This window comes from Podarcis muralis, chromosome 7, assembly GCF_964188315.1.
Source record: "Podarcis muralis chromosome 7, rPodMur119.hap1.1, whole genome shotgun sequence".
NCBI classification, from domain to species: domain Eukaryota; kingdom Metazoa; phylum Chordata; class Lepidosauria; order Squamata; family Lacertidae; genus Podarcis; species Podarcis muralis.
In genome coordinates this window covers 13067531-13081921 of record NC_135661.1, presented here as the reverse complement: position 1 = coordinate 13081921, position 14391 = coordinate 13067531, and the positions used below count along the sequence as shown (strand labels likewise).

Sequence of the window (14391 nt, the reverse complement as noted above, 5' to 3'; positions counted from 1 at the left end):
TGGAGAGAGCATTTCACAAATGGGGCTACCACCATAAAGGCTTGCTCTTCTGTCGCCATCCTCTGAACCTTCCATGGATGGAGCACACAAATGTAGTCCAGGTTGTGCTACAGTGTTGGGCTGCTGGGAGAAAGCCTCCCAAAAATCTGCACAGGTGCTGTGGCGAACACTAGAGTGGCATTCTCTCTTGGGGGATTTGACTTGTGGGCACATGCAAGTCAAACTTCAACTAAAGTACCAATGTGCATTTGATATAAAAGTAAATTTGAAGTTGAAACTGCTTCACATGTACTATTACGTTGTCGTCTTTATGAGGACATACGTTTGACTTTTATTACGCCTGTTTTGCAAAAGTCCAGGAAAGAATCGGAATACCATAGTTTAAAATTACTGCTAGAGGACAAGAATCCCAAGACTACATTAAATGTAGCTAAATTCTGTGCGTCTGCAATCAATCGCAGGAAGCAAGTGGTATCCCATAATGTCCAAACCCCTAAATGTTAATTACAGGGGGCACGCTAACAATTAATTTTAATTTTTATATTTAAATCCTTGTTATATTCATATTGTCCCTTGTATTTCTGATATTTTTTATGATCTGTGATATTGTGTGTGTTGACGCTGGTCTGTGACCGTATTAATAAATTCATTCATTCATTCATACCAATGTGGGTGATGGCCACCAACTTGGATGGCTTTAAAAGAGGACCAGACACATGGATGGAGGGCAAGACAATCAATGGCGACTAGCAATGAGCATGTCCTTTCTCCAGTGTCAGAGGCAGCATGCTTCTAATTACCAGTGACTGAGAAACACAGGTGGAGAGGGCACTGTAGTTGCACTCAGGTCCGGCTTGCAGGTTTCACATAATGGGCTTGGTAGCTGGCTGGCTGGCTGGCATATGTATGCTGGAGGAGACTCTTGAGAGTCCCATGGACTGCAAGAAGATCAAACGTATCCATTCTTAAGGAAATCAGACCTGAGTGCTCCCTGGAAGGACAGATCCTGAAGCTGAGGCTCCAATACTTTGGCCACCTCATGAGAAGAGAAGACTCCCTGGAGAAGACCCTGATGTTGGGAAAGATGGAGGGCACAAGGAGAAGGGGACGACAGAGGATGAGATGGTTGGATAGTGTCTTTGAAGCTACAAAGATGAGTCTGACCAAACTGCGGGAGGTAGTGGAGGACAGAGGTGCCTGGCGTGCTCTGGTCCATGGGGTCACGAAGAGTCGGACACAACTAAACGACTAAACAACAACAACAACAACATGTATGTATGTATGTATGTATGTATGTCTATACCACCTTTTCCTCCAAGAAGCTCAAGATGATTTACATGGTGTGTGTCCCCCCCATCTTGTATCCACAACAATCCTGTGAGGTAGGTTAGACTGAAAGATGGTGACTGGCCCAAGGTCACCCTATGAGCTTCATGGCCAAGTGGGGATCTGAACCCTGGTCTTCCAGGTCATGGTCAACCATTACACCACACTGGCTGTCCAAATGAGAGAGCTGCAAGTTGCCTTCTCTGAGGCTTGAACTCAGGACCTTCCGATTATAGGACTGACACAGTGTCTGCTGTACTAAAAAGGCTTCTGGCTGGCCGCTGTGAAAACAGGGTGTTGAACTAGATGGGTCCTTTTAGACTGATCTAGCAGCTAGGCTCTTCTAGTGTCCTTAGGTGGGTAGCACGTGGCATAACGTGTAAAGGTGGCCCTAGGCGTTGCAGCTCCTTCCTCCCTCTCTCCTCCCAAGTAGGTAAACGTTGTGAGTCAGAAGCCCCTGCCTCTGCTTCTTTGCTCTGGCTGCACAACTGCAACATGCAAAAATTGGAAAATTAGTCACTAACTGACAGGAAGGCCAGCACCAGTGGCTTACAAGACAAAAAAGCACCAACAGAGGAGTTTCCTTTCTCTGAGAAGCAGAACTACATAATGCAGAAGTGTGACAAGGGCTTTTAAATTTAGTTTCAAGTCTCCCTTTCACAGAAATTCTCTCTCCACATGCCTCCTACTTCTAGCATAGAAGAGCAGAACAACAACAGCACTGTCTCCGTTTTCATAGGTCAGGGAATAAGGGGGAAACCCCCACAGAACATATGCAGGTGGTAAGTATGGCAGATACTCCTGCAACCTCAGAAGGCTACAAGCGAGGCAATTCTTGGCTGCAAGGCCAGTGCGTGGGAAAGGAACCCTTAACCAGAACCTGCACACACACACACTTAAACTAAACCCTCACTGCTTCAAAAAACATTAGGCCCAAATCTCTGCTGTGGTTTTACTGACCAGACAATTGGTACATGCCGGCCAGTGCACCAGCAACTGCAGACACGCCCACCAACTCCCTGCCATCCCAGGGGGGAGCAAATTTCAGATTTATGGGATGTACTTCATTTTTTACTAGAACCTCAAGATCCAAATGCAAGAGACATACATTTGGAATGAAAAGAATTTTGGAACTAGCGATTTGCTTTGAGAAGCAGAACTAAATGGAGCTGCCCCACACAAATTCAGTCCTGATTCAGAACTTAGTAAGAGCCAGCAGCCCATCTCTCTAGCATATTGTGTCGCTGCTCACCCTAGTAATAGGGTTGTCAAATTTGCAGATGACACAACCGTGACTGGGCTCATCACCGAAAGGGAGGGTGAAACGGATTATAGAGATGAGGTGGAGCGGCTGACAGAGTGGTGCAGGGCTAACAACTTGCTCATAAATACAAGGAAGACAAAGGAGCTTGTGGTGGACTTCAGGAGACAGAAGAGCAATATCCAGCCACTTTTGATTGATGGGGTCTGTGTGGAGATGGTAACAACGTTCAGATTTTTGGGCATTGAATTACAAGAGGATCTGTCCTGGAGTGTCAACACAAGGGGGCTTGTGAAGAAGGCGCAGCAGAGACTGTACTTTTTTGAGAATTCTAAGGAAAAACCATCTTCCGCAGAAACTGCTGCTTGCCTTCTATCACTGTGCCATTGAGAGCGTGCTCACTTATGGCTTATGTGTGTGGTACGGAAGCTGTACTACCCAGGACAGGATGGGGTTGTGCAGAGTTGTTAAGGCAGCAGAGAGCATTGTTGGCTGCCCACTCTCCACCTTAGAGCAGATTTATGCCACAAGGTGCCATAGGAAGGCACTGGACATAGTAAAAGATCCATCGCATCCTGGTCACGGTCTCTTCGAGCTCCTGCCGTCGGGACGGAGATACAGGACGATGAAGACAAGGACGAGCCGTCTTAAGAACAGCTTCTTCTCCAGAGCGATCTCGGCCCTGAATGGGAAGCCTGGACTTTGAAAGTCATCTAATCTTCCTTGCTGTACTATACTGTATTGTTTTAATTAGTGTTTTTATGGAGCAGTCAAGTAATTTTGTTGCAATGACAACAAAATTTTGGGGCAATGACAATAAAGATATTATTATTATTATTATTATTATTATTATTATTATTATTATTATTATTATATTGTTTTCAGAGCGGCCAGCCAGATGACAGTTTATTCCCCAGCTTTCTTCATCACAACAATATAATTTTGGAGTTGGAAGTCATTTTGTTGTTGGCATTATTAAATAACTGGATGTCAGAAAAGTCAGAAATCTTGGCCTATCTGCTGCAACTCACCCAGAGATCTGTCAGTAAATCCTTATGTATCTGAACGTTATCTGCCAAGCCCTGCCCTACACAAACAAAACCATCTCCCTCGTGCTCGTCTCCAAAATGGGCAGCGCCAACCACCAGTTGACAGTTTCTGGCATCATGACAACTAGATGGAACTTTCTACTTTGTAGAATGAAAAGCACACAACCACAGTAAGGAAGGAGTCACGCTGGCACGTGGTTGCAGGATGACCCAAACCAATCAGCCAAGTCCCTTGACTGCAGATTACGTCAATTTAAACCTCACTTTTTCACATATATTTGCATCCAAAGTGGTGTGCATCAAAGTAAACAGCGGCAATCTCATATGTAATTAAAACAAGATAATGTTTAAAAAGATATAACAAGCAATCCTACTACAGTGGTACCTCAGTTTAAGAACAGTCCAGTTTAAGAACGATTTGGTTTACAAACTCTGCAAAACTAGAAATAGTGTCTTGGTTTGAGAACTTTACCTTGGTCTAAGAATGGAATCCGAACGGTCGAAGGGCACCAGCGGCAGGAGGCCTCAGTAGGGAAAGCATGCCTCGGTTTAAGAACTATTTTGGTTTAAGCACAGACTTCCAGAACGGATTAAGTTCGTAAACCAAGGTACCACTGTATTACAAACAGAATACAATTGCAACTAACAACAGTTGCAACAGCAGGCTTTCAAGTGCATCTAAAAGGAGGAAAAGAGGGGACCCAACTGATCTATCCAGGGGGACCCCTACTAAGTTTTGGCATTGCCACTCATAAAAGGTCCTGCACCTCATAGCTGGTGCAGGACACCCAATTCCAATCTCATGGCTTAGGCAAAGAAGACACTTAAAATTGACTTGACCCCAGGCCATTAAAACCATCAGCACTTTAAAAATGAGCCCAGAAGTAATGTAGTTGATAATATAAGAGTGGCATTACAGTGGTACCTCGGTTCTCGAATGGCTTAGTTGTTGAACAAATCGGCTCCCGAACACTGAAAACCCAGAAGTAAGTGTTCTGGTTTTGGAACGTTTTTCGGAAGCCGAACGTCCAAAGCAGTTTCCACTTGAGTGCAGGAAGCTCCTGCAGCCAATCAGAAGCTGCGCCTTGTTTTTCAAACGGTTTCTGGAGCTGAACGTACTTCTGGAACATATTAAGTTCAAGAACCAAGGTACCACTGTATATCCATTTGCTAGGTTCCCAATAGCATTCTGGACCCATACTTTGAGCCAACTAAAGAACAGTCTTTAACAGCAGCCCCAAACAGAACCTTTTTTATATATGCTACAGCAGCAGCAAGAATACTTATTGCAAAGCATTGGAAGACGCAAGATCTACCCACTCTGGAAGAATGGCAGATGCAAGTAATAGACTATATGGAACTGGCAGAAATGACCGGCAGAATCCGAGATCAAGGAGAGGAGCAGGTGGAAGAGGACTGGAAGAAGTTTAAAGTCTATCTACAAAAACATTGTAAAATTTATGAATGCTGAGGGCATTGAAAATGAAATGAAGGTTAAGATAAATAGATTATAAAGAGAAGGACAAAGGCTTGAGATGAATAGTTAATGATCTTGCTGAACTAATTTTTAAATTGGAATACAAGAAGGGAAGGCGGGTGGAAGTAATGAGAATAAGGTATTGAAAGCTATCAAAATGAAAGAGTGTTCTTTTTATACTAAACTTTTTTTTTGTATTTTCCTTTTTCTTGGGTGTTTTTCTATTGGGATTTTTTGATGTTTGTCTGTTGTTGTTTTTTTTGTGGTTTTCTTTGTTTGGTTGTTAATTTTTTTGGAAATTCTTAATAAATATTATTTATAAAAAAAAAAAACAGTGCAGCCTCATGCAGACACAACCATCCTTCAGCATGCACCATTCTTCTGTGCATGGCAACCACAAAACTTTCTTTCTCTCCCTCTCTTAAAAGATCAAAGGAGTTGCCTTTTAGAATATGCAAATGAACAAGTTAAGGGGCTCCATTCATTCACACACTCTCTCTCATTCTCTCTCTCCACCATGCCTGGTTGTGTCTCGAACACATCTACTCTTGCCTAAAAGAACTGAGGATTCACTTGCCTAGGTTCTTGTCCGCATGCAAAAACAGAAGTCTATAGGAATGTGCCTGGACCCGGAAGGGTTAAGCCACTATCACACAGTGGCTAATATTCCCCTTTTGGGGCAAGGTACTCAAGAGGAAATCAGCCCTGAGTACTCTTAAGGAAATCAGCCCTGAGTGCTCACTGGAAATCACTGGAGCCCTGAGTGGAAATCACTGGAGCCCTGAGTGCTCACTGGAAATCAGCCCTGAGTGCTCACTGGAAGGACAGATCGTGAAGCTGAAGCTTCAAGACTTTGGCCACCTCATGAGAAGAGAAGACTCCCTGGAAAAGACCCTGATATTGGGAAAGATGGAGGGCACAAGAAGAAGGGGACGACAGAGGACGAGGTGGTGGGACAGTGTTCTCGAGGCTACAAATGTGAGTCTGACCAAACTGCGGGAGGCAGTGGAAGACAGGAGTGCCTGGCGTGCTCTGGTCCATGGGGTCACGAAGAGGCGGACACGACTAAACAACTAAACAACAACAACTCAAGATGGTGGCTGTCCAGATTCCAGCACACTTGGAGGAGGCTGAATAATGGGATACATTTTAATCTGACTGCAGTGGGACCTGGCTCGTTCTTCATGCCTTCTCCCCAGCTTTTGATACCACTGACCACAGTATAACGGAGCAGCTCAAGGAGAAGGGGGTTGGGAGCACTGTACTTCAGAAAATAGTGATGGGGGGGCACTGTCCAATGCGATCAATGGGAGTTGTCCTGTGGTGTCCCACAGGGTTCTATCTTGCCTATCATTAACATCCATATGAAACCTCTGGGAGCTGTCATCAGGAGATATGGAGTGTGGTGTCACAGATATGTAGATGACACCCAACTCTGTTCCATCTGAATCAGGAGAGGTGCCTGAGATGCTAGACAGGTGTTTGGAGGCAATGATGGGCTGGATGTGGGCAAAAACTTTGAGGCTGAATCCTGAAGAGACACAGATGTTATGTGCTCCAAGTTCTCAAATCCAGGAGATGGGAAGATGGCCTGTTCTGGATGGGGTTGTACTCCCCCAGAAGGAACAGGTTCATAGCTTGGGGGTACTCCTGTTCCAACATTGTCACTGGAGCCTACAAATGTGTATTTGCAGCGGTAGCTGTTTCGTCAGCTACAGCCCCTTTGGGACTAAGATGCCTTGGCCATGGTACTCCATGCTTTGATGAATTCCAGACTAGACTATTGCAATGTGCTTTATGTGAGGTTGCCCTCGAAGATGGCTTGGAAACTTCAACTGGTTGAAAACGTAGTGGTCAGTTAACTGGCTGGGGTTGCCTCCTATAGCCTCGTTCTAAAACAGCTGCATTGGTTGCCAGTTCATTTCAGGGCCCAATTCAAAGTGCTTATGCCCAAAGTGACTTTGGCTCCAAATAGCTGGAAAACTGCCTCCTTCCTTACAGATTCTCTTGGGTGTTAAGCACAGCGGAGGAGGCCCACATAGTAGTTCTACCTCCTTCAAAGTTTGGGGGTAGCAGTGGCGTAGCGTGGGTTGTCAGCACCCGGGGCAAGGCAAGTAATTTGCGCCCCCTAACCTGTGGATTTGCGCCCCCTAACCCTAACCCCCAGATGTTGCGCCCGGTGCGGCCAGGCCCCCCTGCACCCCCCACGCTACGCCACTGGGGGGTATTTTCTGTGGCAGCCCCTGCTGCGGAATTCACTCTGCTCAGAGGTGCCTCTGGTACCTTCATTATATGACTTTTGGTGAATGCTGAAGACACATCTCTTTACCTTGACACCTGAGATAACAAATGTAATAATAATAATAATAATAATTACAAGAAGAGCCAGATGCTGAAGGTGGCCGAGGTGTTACCTCTTAACCTTCCATGAAGAGAAATTAACAATCACTAACAACTTGCTCTGTTGGGCAAGGAGCAGTGTTAGAAACTCAGAAGTATAAACTAATCACCAAATGGCATCTTAAACCTAGGTTACGGTCGCCTCAACAGAATGTCTAGGTGCCATTTTTTCACCAATGAAGTTTCTTCTTCTTCATTTCATTTATATCCTGCTTTATATTTTAAAGCAAAAATCTCAAAGCCGTTTACAACACGTTGAAATATAAAATAAAATAATCCAGAATAAAACAAATTCAAGCTTCAAGGAAAATGTTTCAGATCCTTCTCTGAGTTACATTTTGCTTTCCCCATATTTATTTATTAATTCATATAGCTGCCCCATAGCAGAGGTACTCCAGGAAGCCAGTGTGGAGTAGTGGTTAGAGTGTTGGACTAGGACCTGGGAGATCAGGGTTCAAATCCCTACTCAGTCATGAAACTCACTGGGTGACCCTGGGCCAGTCACAGCCTCTTAACCTACCTCACTGGGTTGTTGTAGGGATTAACTGAGGAGGGGAGTAAACTACGTACTCCTTGGAGAAAAAGGTGAGATATAAATGCAATAAATAAGTTATTCTGCTTACTTGCTTAAGGAAGCTGGAAGGACCTGCCAGATGGAGATGTCAGTCTGCAACCTGGCATCCAGAAATCTCCATGTGGTCACAAAATGCACCTGACTAATTTCTAACACTGGCACGGAGGGCTCCTTCGCATGGAAAAAAGTGAACAGAAAAGAGTCTTGTGCAAATTACAACTTCCCATGGCCGCATCTCAACATTGAATCACATGCAAAGCAGCCACAGAGCAATGAACTCCAGCATGTGCTACCATACTATCCAGTAAAATCAACTTTGAAAGTGCATTGCCTTCATTTAGAAGCGGCATTTAGCAGCAGCGTAGTTTGCTTTTGCTGCTTCTACAGTTTCCCATACTCTGATAAGAGGAAGCAGCTTAAAGTCTTCCACCCACATGAGTTGCTGTTATGTCATGGTACTAGCAATTCATGACACACCTCCCATCTGGCTGAACATCATGTGTCTAATTGCTAACCATGATGTAACAACTACCATTATACGGACAGAATCCCTTATTAAACATTCACTTGCAGGAAGGGCAGCGGATGCTTTCAAGGTACAGTGGTACCTCGGGTGAAGAACTTAATTCATTCTGGAGGTCCATTCTTAACCTGAAACTGTTGTTTACCTGAGGTACCACTTTAGCTAATGGGGCCTCCCACTACTGCCGCGCCATCGTTGCGCAATTTCTGTTCTCATCCTGTAGCAAAGTTCTTAACCCGAGGTACTATTTCTGGGTTAGCGGAGTCTGAAACCTGAAGTGTCTGTAACCCGAGGTACCCCAGTATCCAGCTATGAGCTACAGTTTCCAGACTGAAGTGCAGGCAGCTGCTCTCTAGAAGCTCCCACCACTCACCTGGGCAGTGAGAAAGCAAGCATAGCTCCGTTGGTAGAGCATGAGACTCTTAAGCTCAGTGCCGTGAATTCAACTCCCAGATTAGGCAAAAGAATCCTGCATTGCAGGGGGCTAAGACTATATGACCCTTGTGGTCTCTTCCAACTCTACCATTCTAAGACTTAGAGGCTTTCCCAAGAGGGTTTTGGCCCAACTATACAGTCCAAGCAACCATTTCAAGACACATGTTTTTAGGGAGACTGACAAGGCAGAGCACAGTAAGAGGAGTGCACCCCATGATGACCCCTCAAAATGGCACGCAGCTGTGGCTCTTCCAACTATGTTCTATAGTCAACCACAATTCTAGTTTGCTCACCCTTTTGCAGACAAGTGCCTTGGTCCAAATGCATCCCACCCAGGAATCAAATTCTGGTCCATTCTGGTTCACCCCCCTTCCATTCTTTGAACACAGTCACTTGCAGAAGAGGATAGCAGCCACTTCTTTTTAAACATTAAAAGTTTACACTGAAAAGTGGGCTGTCTCTCAGGTTACTCCTAAGAAGCCTCTCGCTCATCAGCCACTGCCCTACACTATTCCTCACTGTAGTTTCAAGGAGCATCTGAAAGTACGCAAGGAACCCACAGGTGGCCCCAGATCCACACTTCTGCCAGTGCCACAGTGGGAGCTGAGCCACATCTCACAGATCATGTGCAACTGGGCACAACCCAAGAGTGCACATCCTCTTCAATATTGCAAAGGGTCCCGGGGCTCCCGGCAACAGAAGGAATCCCTTCAAACAAACATCTAAGAAGAGGAACACTTACCTCTCTCATGCACCCCAGTTTCTTTTTCTTCAGAGCTTCACATTTCCTCATCTTGCAGACCTGGTGGCTGGTTCTTCGATTCACACAATGGGTGCAAGCCCCACAGTTTTCCTTCCTTAAGCAAGGTGTGCAGAGCCCACAGCGCTTTCGTTTCTTCCGGGACTGGGAGGCAGAGTCCACACCAATGCAGCCCTCATTCTGCACTGTTGTTGGGAAGCCACCGCTGGCTGTGCTCAGCATCTCACTGAAGTCAGGGTAGTGACAGGCCCCCTCCAGGGTGCTGCTAAGTGGCGGCGCTAAACAGACCTTTTTCATGACTTTGCAGTGGCAGAGAACGGCAATGGACCCAGTTTAGGGTGATGCCCTGTCATGAAGCTGTGCAAGACTTTGTACTCTTCAGAACAAAGATCTCAAAAACACCTTGGTGAATAATTTGGGTTACCTAATGAGTCCAACTCGCTCCAACAACAAAAAAGATATACTATTCCCCTTGCTGTACTTCATCTACATTTCTTTCCCGATATTCTCTCTCTTCCCAGGGTGCTACACCCCCAAATGGTGGGATCTTTAGGACAACAGAGGTCAGAGGTGCTCTGAACATGGACCATCCTGGAGGGAAAAGCACTTTGGACAGGGTGAGTATCAAGAAAGAGTTCAGTTCGAGGCTCCACACCTGGTGGTCCAAAGTCGCACTTCCTCAGCAAAGTATTCTAAAGAGGAATGGGGCGGGAGTGGGGGGCCATTACTCACAGCACCCCCTCCATATGCACATCAAGGTTGGAGACACACGTCAGCCCAAGCTCATTCCACATCGAACTGGTGGCAACACAGCACTCTTGGGTTTCCAAGACAGCAATTTTTTTTAAAAGTGTCGTTTTGGATTTGTTTTGAGGAGAAGGAAGCTTTTCCCTGGGAACGCCCTTTAAAAACTTTAGAAACGCCACCCTACCCCACCCCCACGCGAGATCCCGGCGGGAATCCACTCCCTGGTGGAAGGATCTTCCTCGCAGGCAAAGCTTGAGAGAACTTTTCTCCCTTCTCCTTTTGCTTTCTAAAAGACTCCCGTTCCGCCAGAGAGAAGCGGGGGTTGTGTTTCGGGCAAACTAGTCTCTCGGCTGGTCAAGCCCCCAGAAGGAGCTTCCAAACGCCGCCCCCGCCCAAGACACAAAGGAGCCCTTTATTACCACCAGCACCAGCCGCCGCCGCCGCTGCCGCCTCCTCCTGGGAAGGGGAACCGCTAGGATCGGGCCCGTTGGGGCGGGGGGGGGCCGGGAGCCCCCGCCTGCAGCTTGCTCGGAGGGAAGCGTCTTGCAGGCGGCGGAGCAGGAGGAAGCGCACGTTGCTGCTGCTGCTGCTGCTTCTTTGTTCTGGAGGTGCCTCTCTCCCCCCCCCCCCGCGGTTGCTGGGCGGGGGCTGGGCCGGGCCGGGGGGAGCAGCAAGCGGCCTGCTGCCGGCGCGGGGCTGACTCAGCGCCGCCCGCCCGCCCGCGCCTGCCAGCCAGACGGGGGGCGCGCGGCACTGGCGGCGGGGCGAGCGCGGCTCCGGACCGGCCGCGCCTCGGGCTCGCCAAGTTGCAGCTCCGTGACCCGCTCCTGCCCTCGGGGGTCCCCGCGGCGCGGAAGAAGGGGCCCGGCCGCGGACGAGCGCTTCTGGGAAGGAGCTGCTGGCGAGGCAGCGGGAGGGCCAGGGGTCCCCCGGGTGCAACCGCGTGGCCACAGCCGCCCCTCCCCGGCCCCGCGGCGCCTTCACACGAGACGCCTCAGCCGCGCTTTCCAGCCTCTCTCGCGGGAGAGGAGGAAAGGAAGCCGGAGGACCCTCGACGGGCATTTTAAAAACTTGTTCGGGCCACACACGCGCTCCGGAAAGTGGCAGCGCTCTAGAAATGCTTCAGCTTCTTGAAGAGCCGAGCCTGTTCCCGCATGAGCCATTCACACGTGCACCCACCAGGGCCCTTATTGGGCATGAGCGCGAAGGGATTCTGCTCCTGCCTAAATTGGAAAGGGGCAAAGGGCCGCAGCTTTCAGGGGCTTTTTAAAGGGGGGAGGAGTGAAAGGGTGGCCGTGCTGGGCCACTCCAGCCGTCCAGGAGGGGCTCAAGTGATTAAACTTCATGCACGACAGAATAGTAGCATCATATCAGAGGGGAAAGATGTAACCTGGCCACTAGAATATTACTTGGTTGTGTCTGAAATTTTTGAGGGTTGGAAGAGCATCCATTCAATTACAGGTCTCCCCTCTCCCCACCTGCAGATTAAAGTGGTACCGTCCAATCACACCTTGACCATCTCAGTGTCAAGTGGACTGGATGGGCCTTTGGGATGATCCCAGCAGACTCTTATTGGGTTTTATGCTAGGTTCGGGCAGTCTCTAACCAGGCATATGCACCCTTTCCCAATGAAGTGTATGGGGAGGGGAGCATGGCTGTTTCCAAAAATACATACAATGTAAGTGAAAAATCAAGAAAAATAAAAGTTTTGCTCAGAAGAGGAGATTGTGTGTTACATGATCTGCACATCACCATGGGCATAGCCAGGATTTACCCCCAGCTACGCCCACACACAGCGTCACAGGTCCACCGTAGTTCTGTATTACGTATCTCATAAAACAAGTGCCTGGTGTGCTCTGGTCCATGGGGTCACGACGAGTCGGACACGACTCAACGACTAAACAACAACAAGCAGTACAGGAGTTTGTCACACACTCTGCAGTTAAATCAGTTGCATCTTGATTTGTGCTGCTCTGTGAGGCTTGCTTGCCAGTGAGTAGGAGGGTGAGGATCTAGCAAGGTTCTTGTCATCTGGTAACGCTTCTAGTTGACCACCTTGTTCTCCTTACAAAGCTGCAATTCTCAAAGAGTTCCCTCAGGACAGTTAAACCACTGTGGGAATTGTAGCTCTGCGAGGGAAACACGGGTCTCTTAACAACTCTCAGCACCCTTAACTACAACTCCCAGAGAAATCAAGCCTCATGAGGAATGGTTGAGGGAGTTGGGAATGTTAGCCTTGAAAAGGGGAGACTGAGGTGATAGGATAGCTGCCTTCAAATATATAAAGGGCCACCTCACAGAAGATGGAGTAAGCATGCTTTTGCCTGCTCCGGAGGGGGGAGGACGCAAACCATTTTAAATCATAGGAAAGTAGATTCTGACCCAGGCTTCCTCAGCCTCGGCCCTCCAGATGTTTTTGGCCTACAACTCCCATGATCCCTAGCTAGCAGGACCAGTGGTCAGGGATGGTGGGAATTGTAGTCTCAAAACATCTGGAGGGCCGAGGTTGAGGAAGCCTGTTCTGACCCAGTGGTACCTCGGGTTAAGTACTTAATTCGTTCCAGAGGTCCATTCTTAACCTGAAACTGTTCTTAACCTGAAGCACCACTTCAGCTAATGGGGCCTCCCGCTGCCATCACGCCACCACTCTGCAATTTCTGTTCTCATCTTGAAGCAAAGTTCTTAACCCAAGGTACTATTTCTGGGTTAGCGGAGTCTGTAACCTGAAGCATCTGTAACCCGAGGTACCACTGTACTGGGATGTGGTGAACTCCCTACTGGAGGTTTTTAAGCAGAGCTTAGATGGCCATATGCCAGGGATGCTTTAGCTATGATTCTTGCATGCAGGGCTTTGGACCCTCAGGGTCCCTTCCAACTAGCGGCATAGCGTTTGTGGTGGTGCCTGGGGCAGGAGGGTGGCTGTGCACCCAGGGGGAGCACTCACCCAGGGGCAGGGGGCAGAGCATGAAGGGTGAATGAAGCCCATGCCCAGCCCACACCGCTGCTGACCCCCTACCAAGCAAGGCTGTGCTGCATCCCTGCCTGCCCGCAGCCCTTGGAGGGTACAACAGGCATGCACCCAAAGGGTGCATTCATGCTGCCCCGAGATGCAGCAAAGCTGAATGAGGACACAACAGGCACGTGCCCTGAACAGGAAGGGAGCATGTCTGTTGCATCCTCCTCGGGCAGCCCTGCAGCATCGCAAAGCAGGGCACGGCTGGCAGAGCAGCATGAGTGCGCTACTTGGGAGCATGCCTGTTGCGCTTGCCAAGGGCTGCAGGTAGACAGCGGCACTGCAGCATGCGGCTGGCAGGGTGGCAAGGAATAAAATGCGCCCACCCCCCAAAAAATGTGCCTGGGGCAAGCGCCCCTCTGGCCGCCCCACATGACCCTACTGCATCCAACTCTGCAATTCTATGATTCTCGGGGGAAGCCATGTCTGTTAAAAGTGTTTTGATAGTGCTTTAAATGTCTGGTGTGGACGTAGTCCTAGTCTTACCCAAACAGGTCCCTCCAGAGCTGTCCATGAGTCTGTTCCTTCCTTTTTAACATACTGTATAAAGCATGTATAAAGGGACACAGGTGGCGCTGTGGTCTAAACCACAGAGCTTCTTGGGCTTGCCAATCAGAAGGTGGGCGGTTCAAATCTCCGTGACAGGGTGAGCTCCTGTTGCTCAGTCCCTGCTCCTGCCAACCTAGCAGTTTAAAAGCACATCGAAGTGCAAGTAGATAAATAGGTACCACTCCAGCGGGAAGGTAAACGGCGTTTCCGTGCGCTACTCTGGTTTCACCAGTGTCATGCTGGCCACATGACGTGGAAAAACTGTCTGCAGACTAAC

General features: G+C 48.3%; 1 protein-coding gene across 2 annotated transcripts in view; it reads right to left on the bottom strand.

Moving 5' to 3' along the window:
* Nucleotides 1-11159, bottom strand: part of TET3 (tet methylcytosine dioxygenase 3) — a 120888-nt gene extending 109729 nt beyond the window's left edge. For both annotated transcript variants that reach the window (XM_028741116.2, XM_028741117.2), the window contains exon 1: nt 9788-11159. In XM_028741116.2, the coding sequence (XP_028596949.2) occupies nt 9788-10102 (315 nt within the window). In that variant the 5' untranslated portion in view covers nt 10103-11159. The remainder of the gene's footprint in view (nt 1-9787) is intronic.
* Between the last annotated feature and the right edge of the window lie 3232 nt (nt 11160-14391).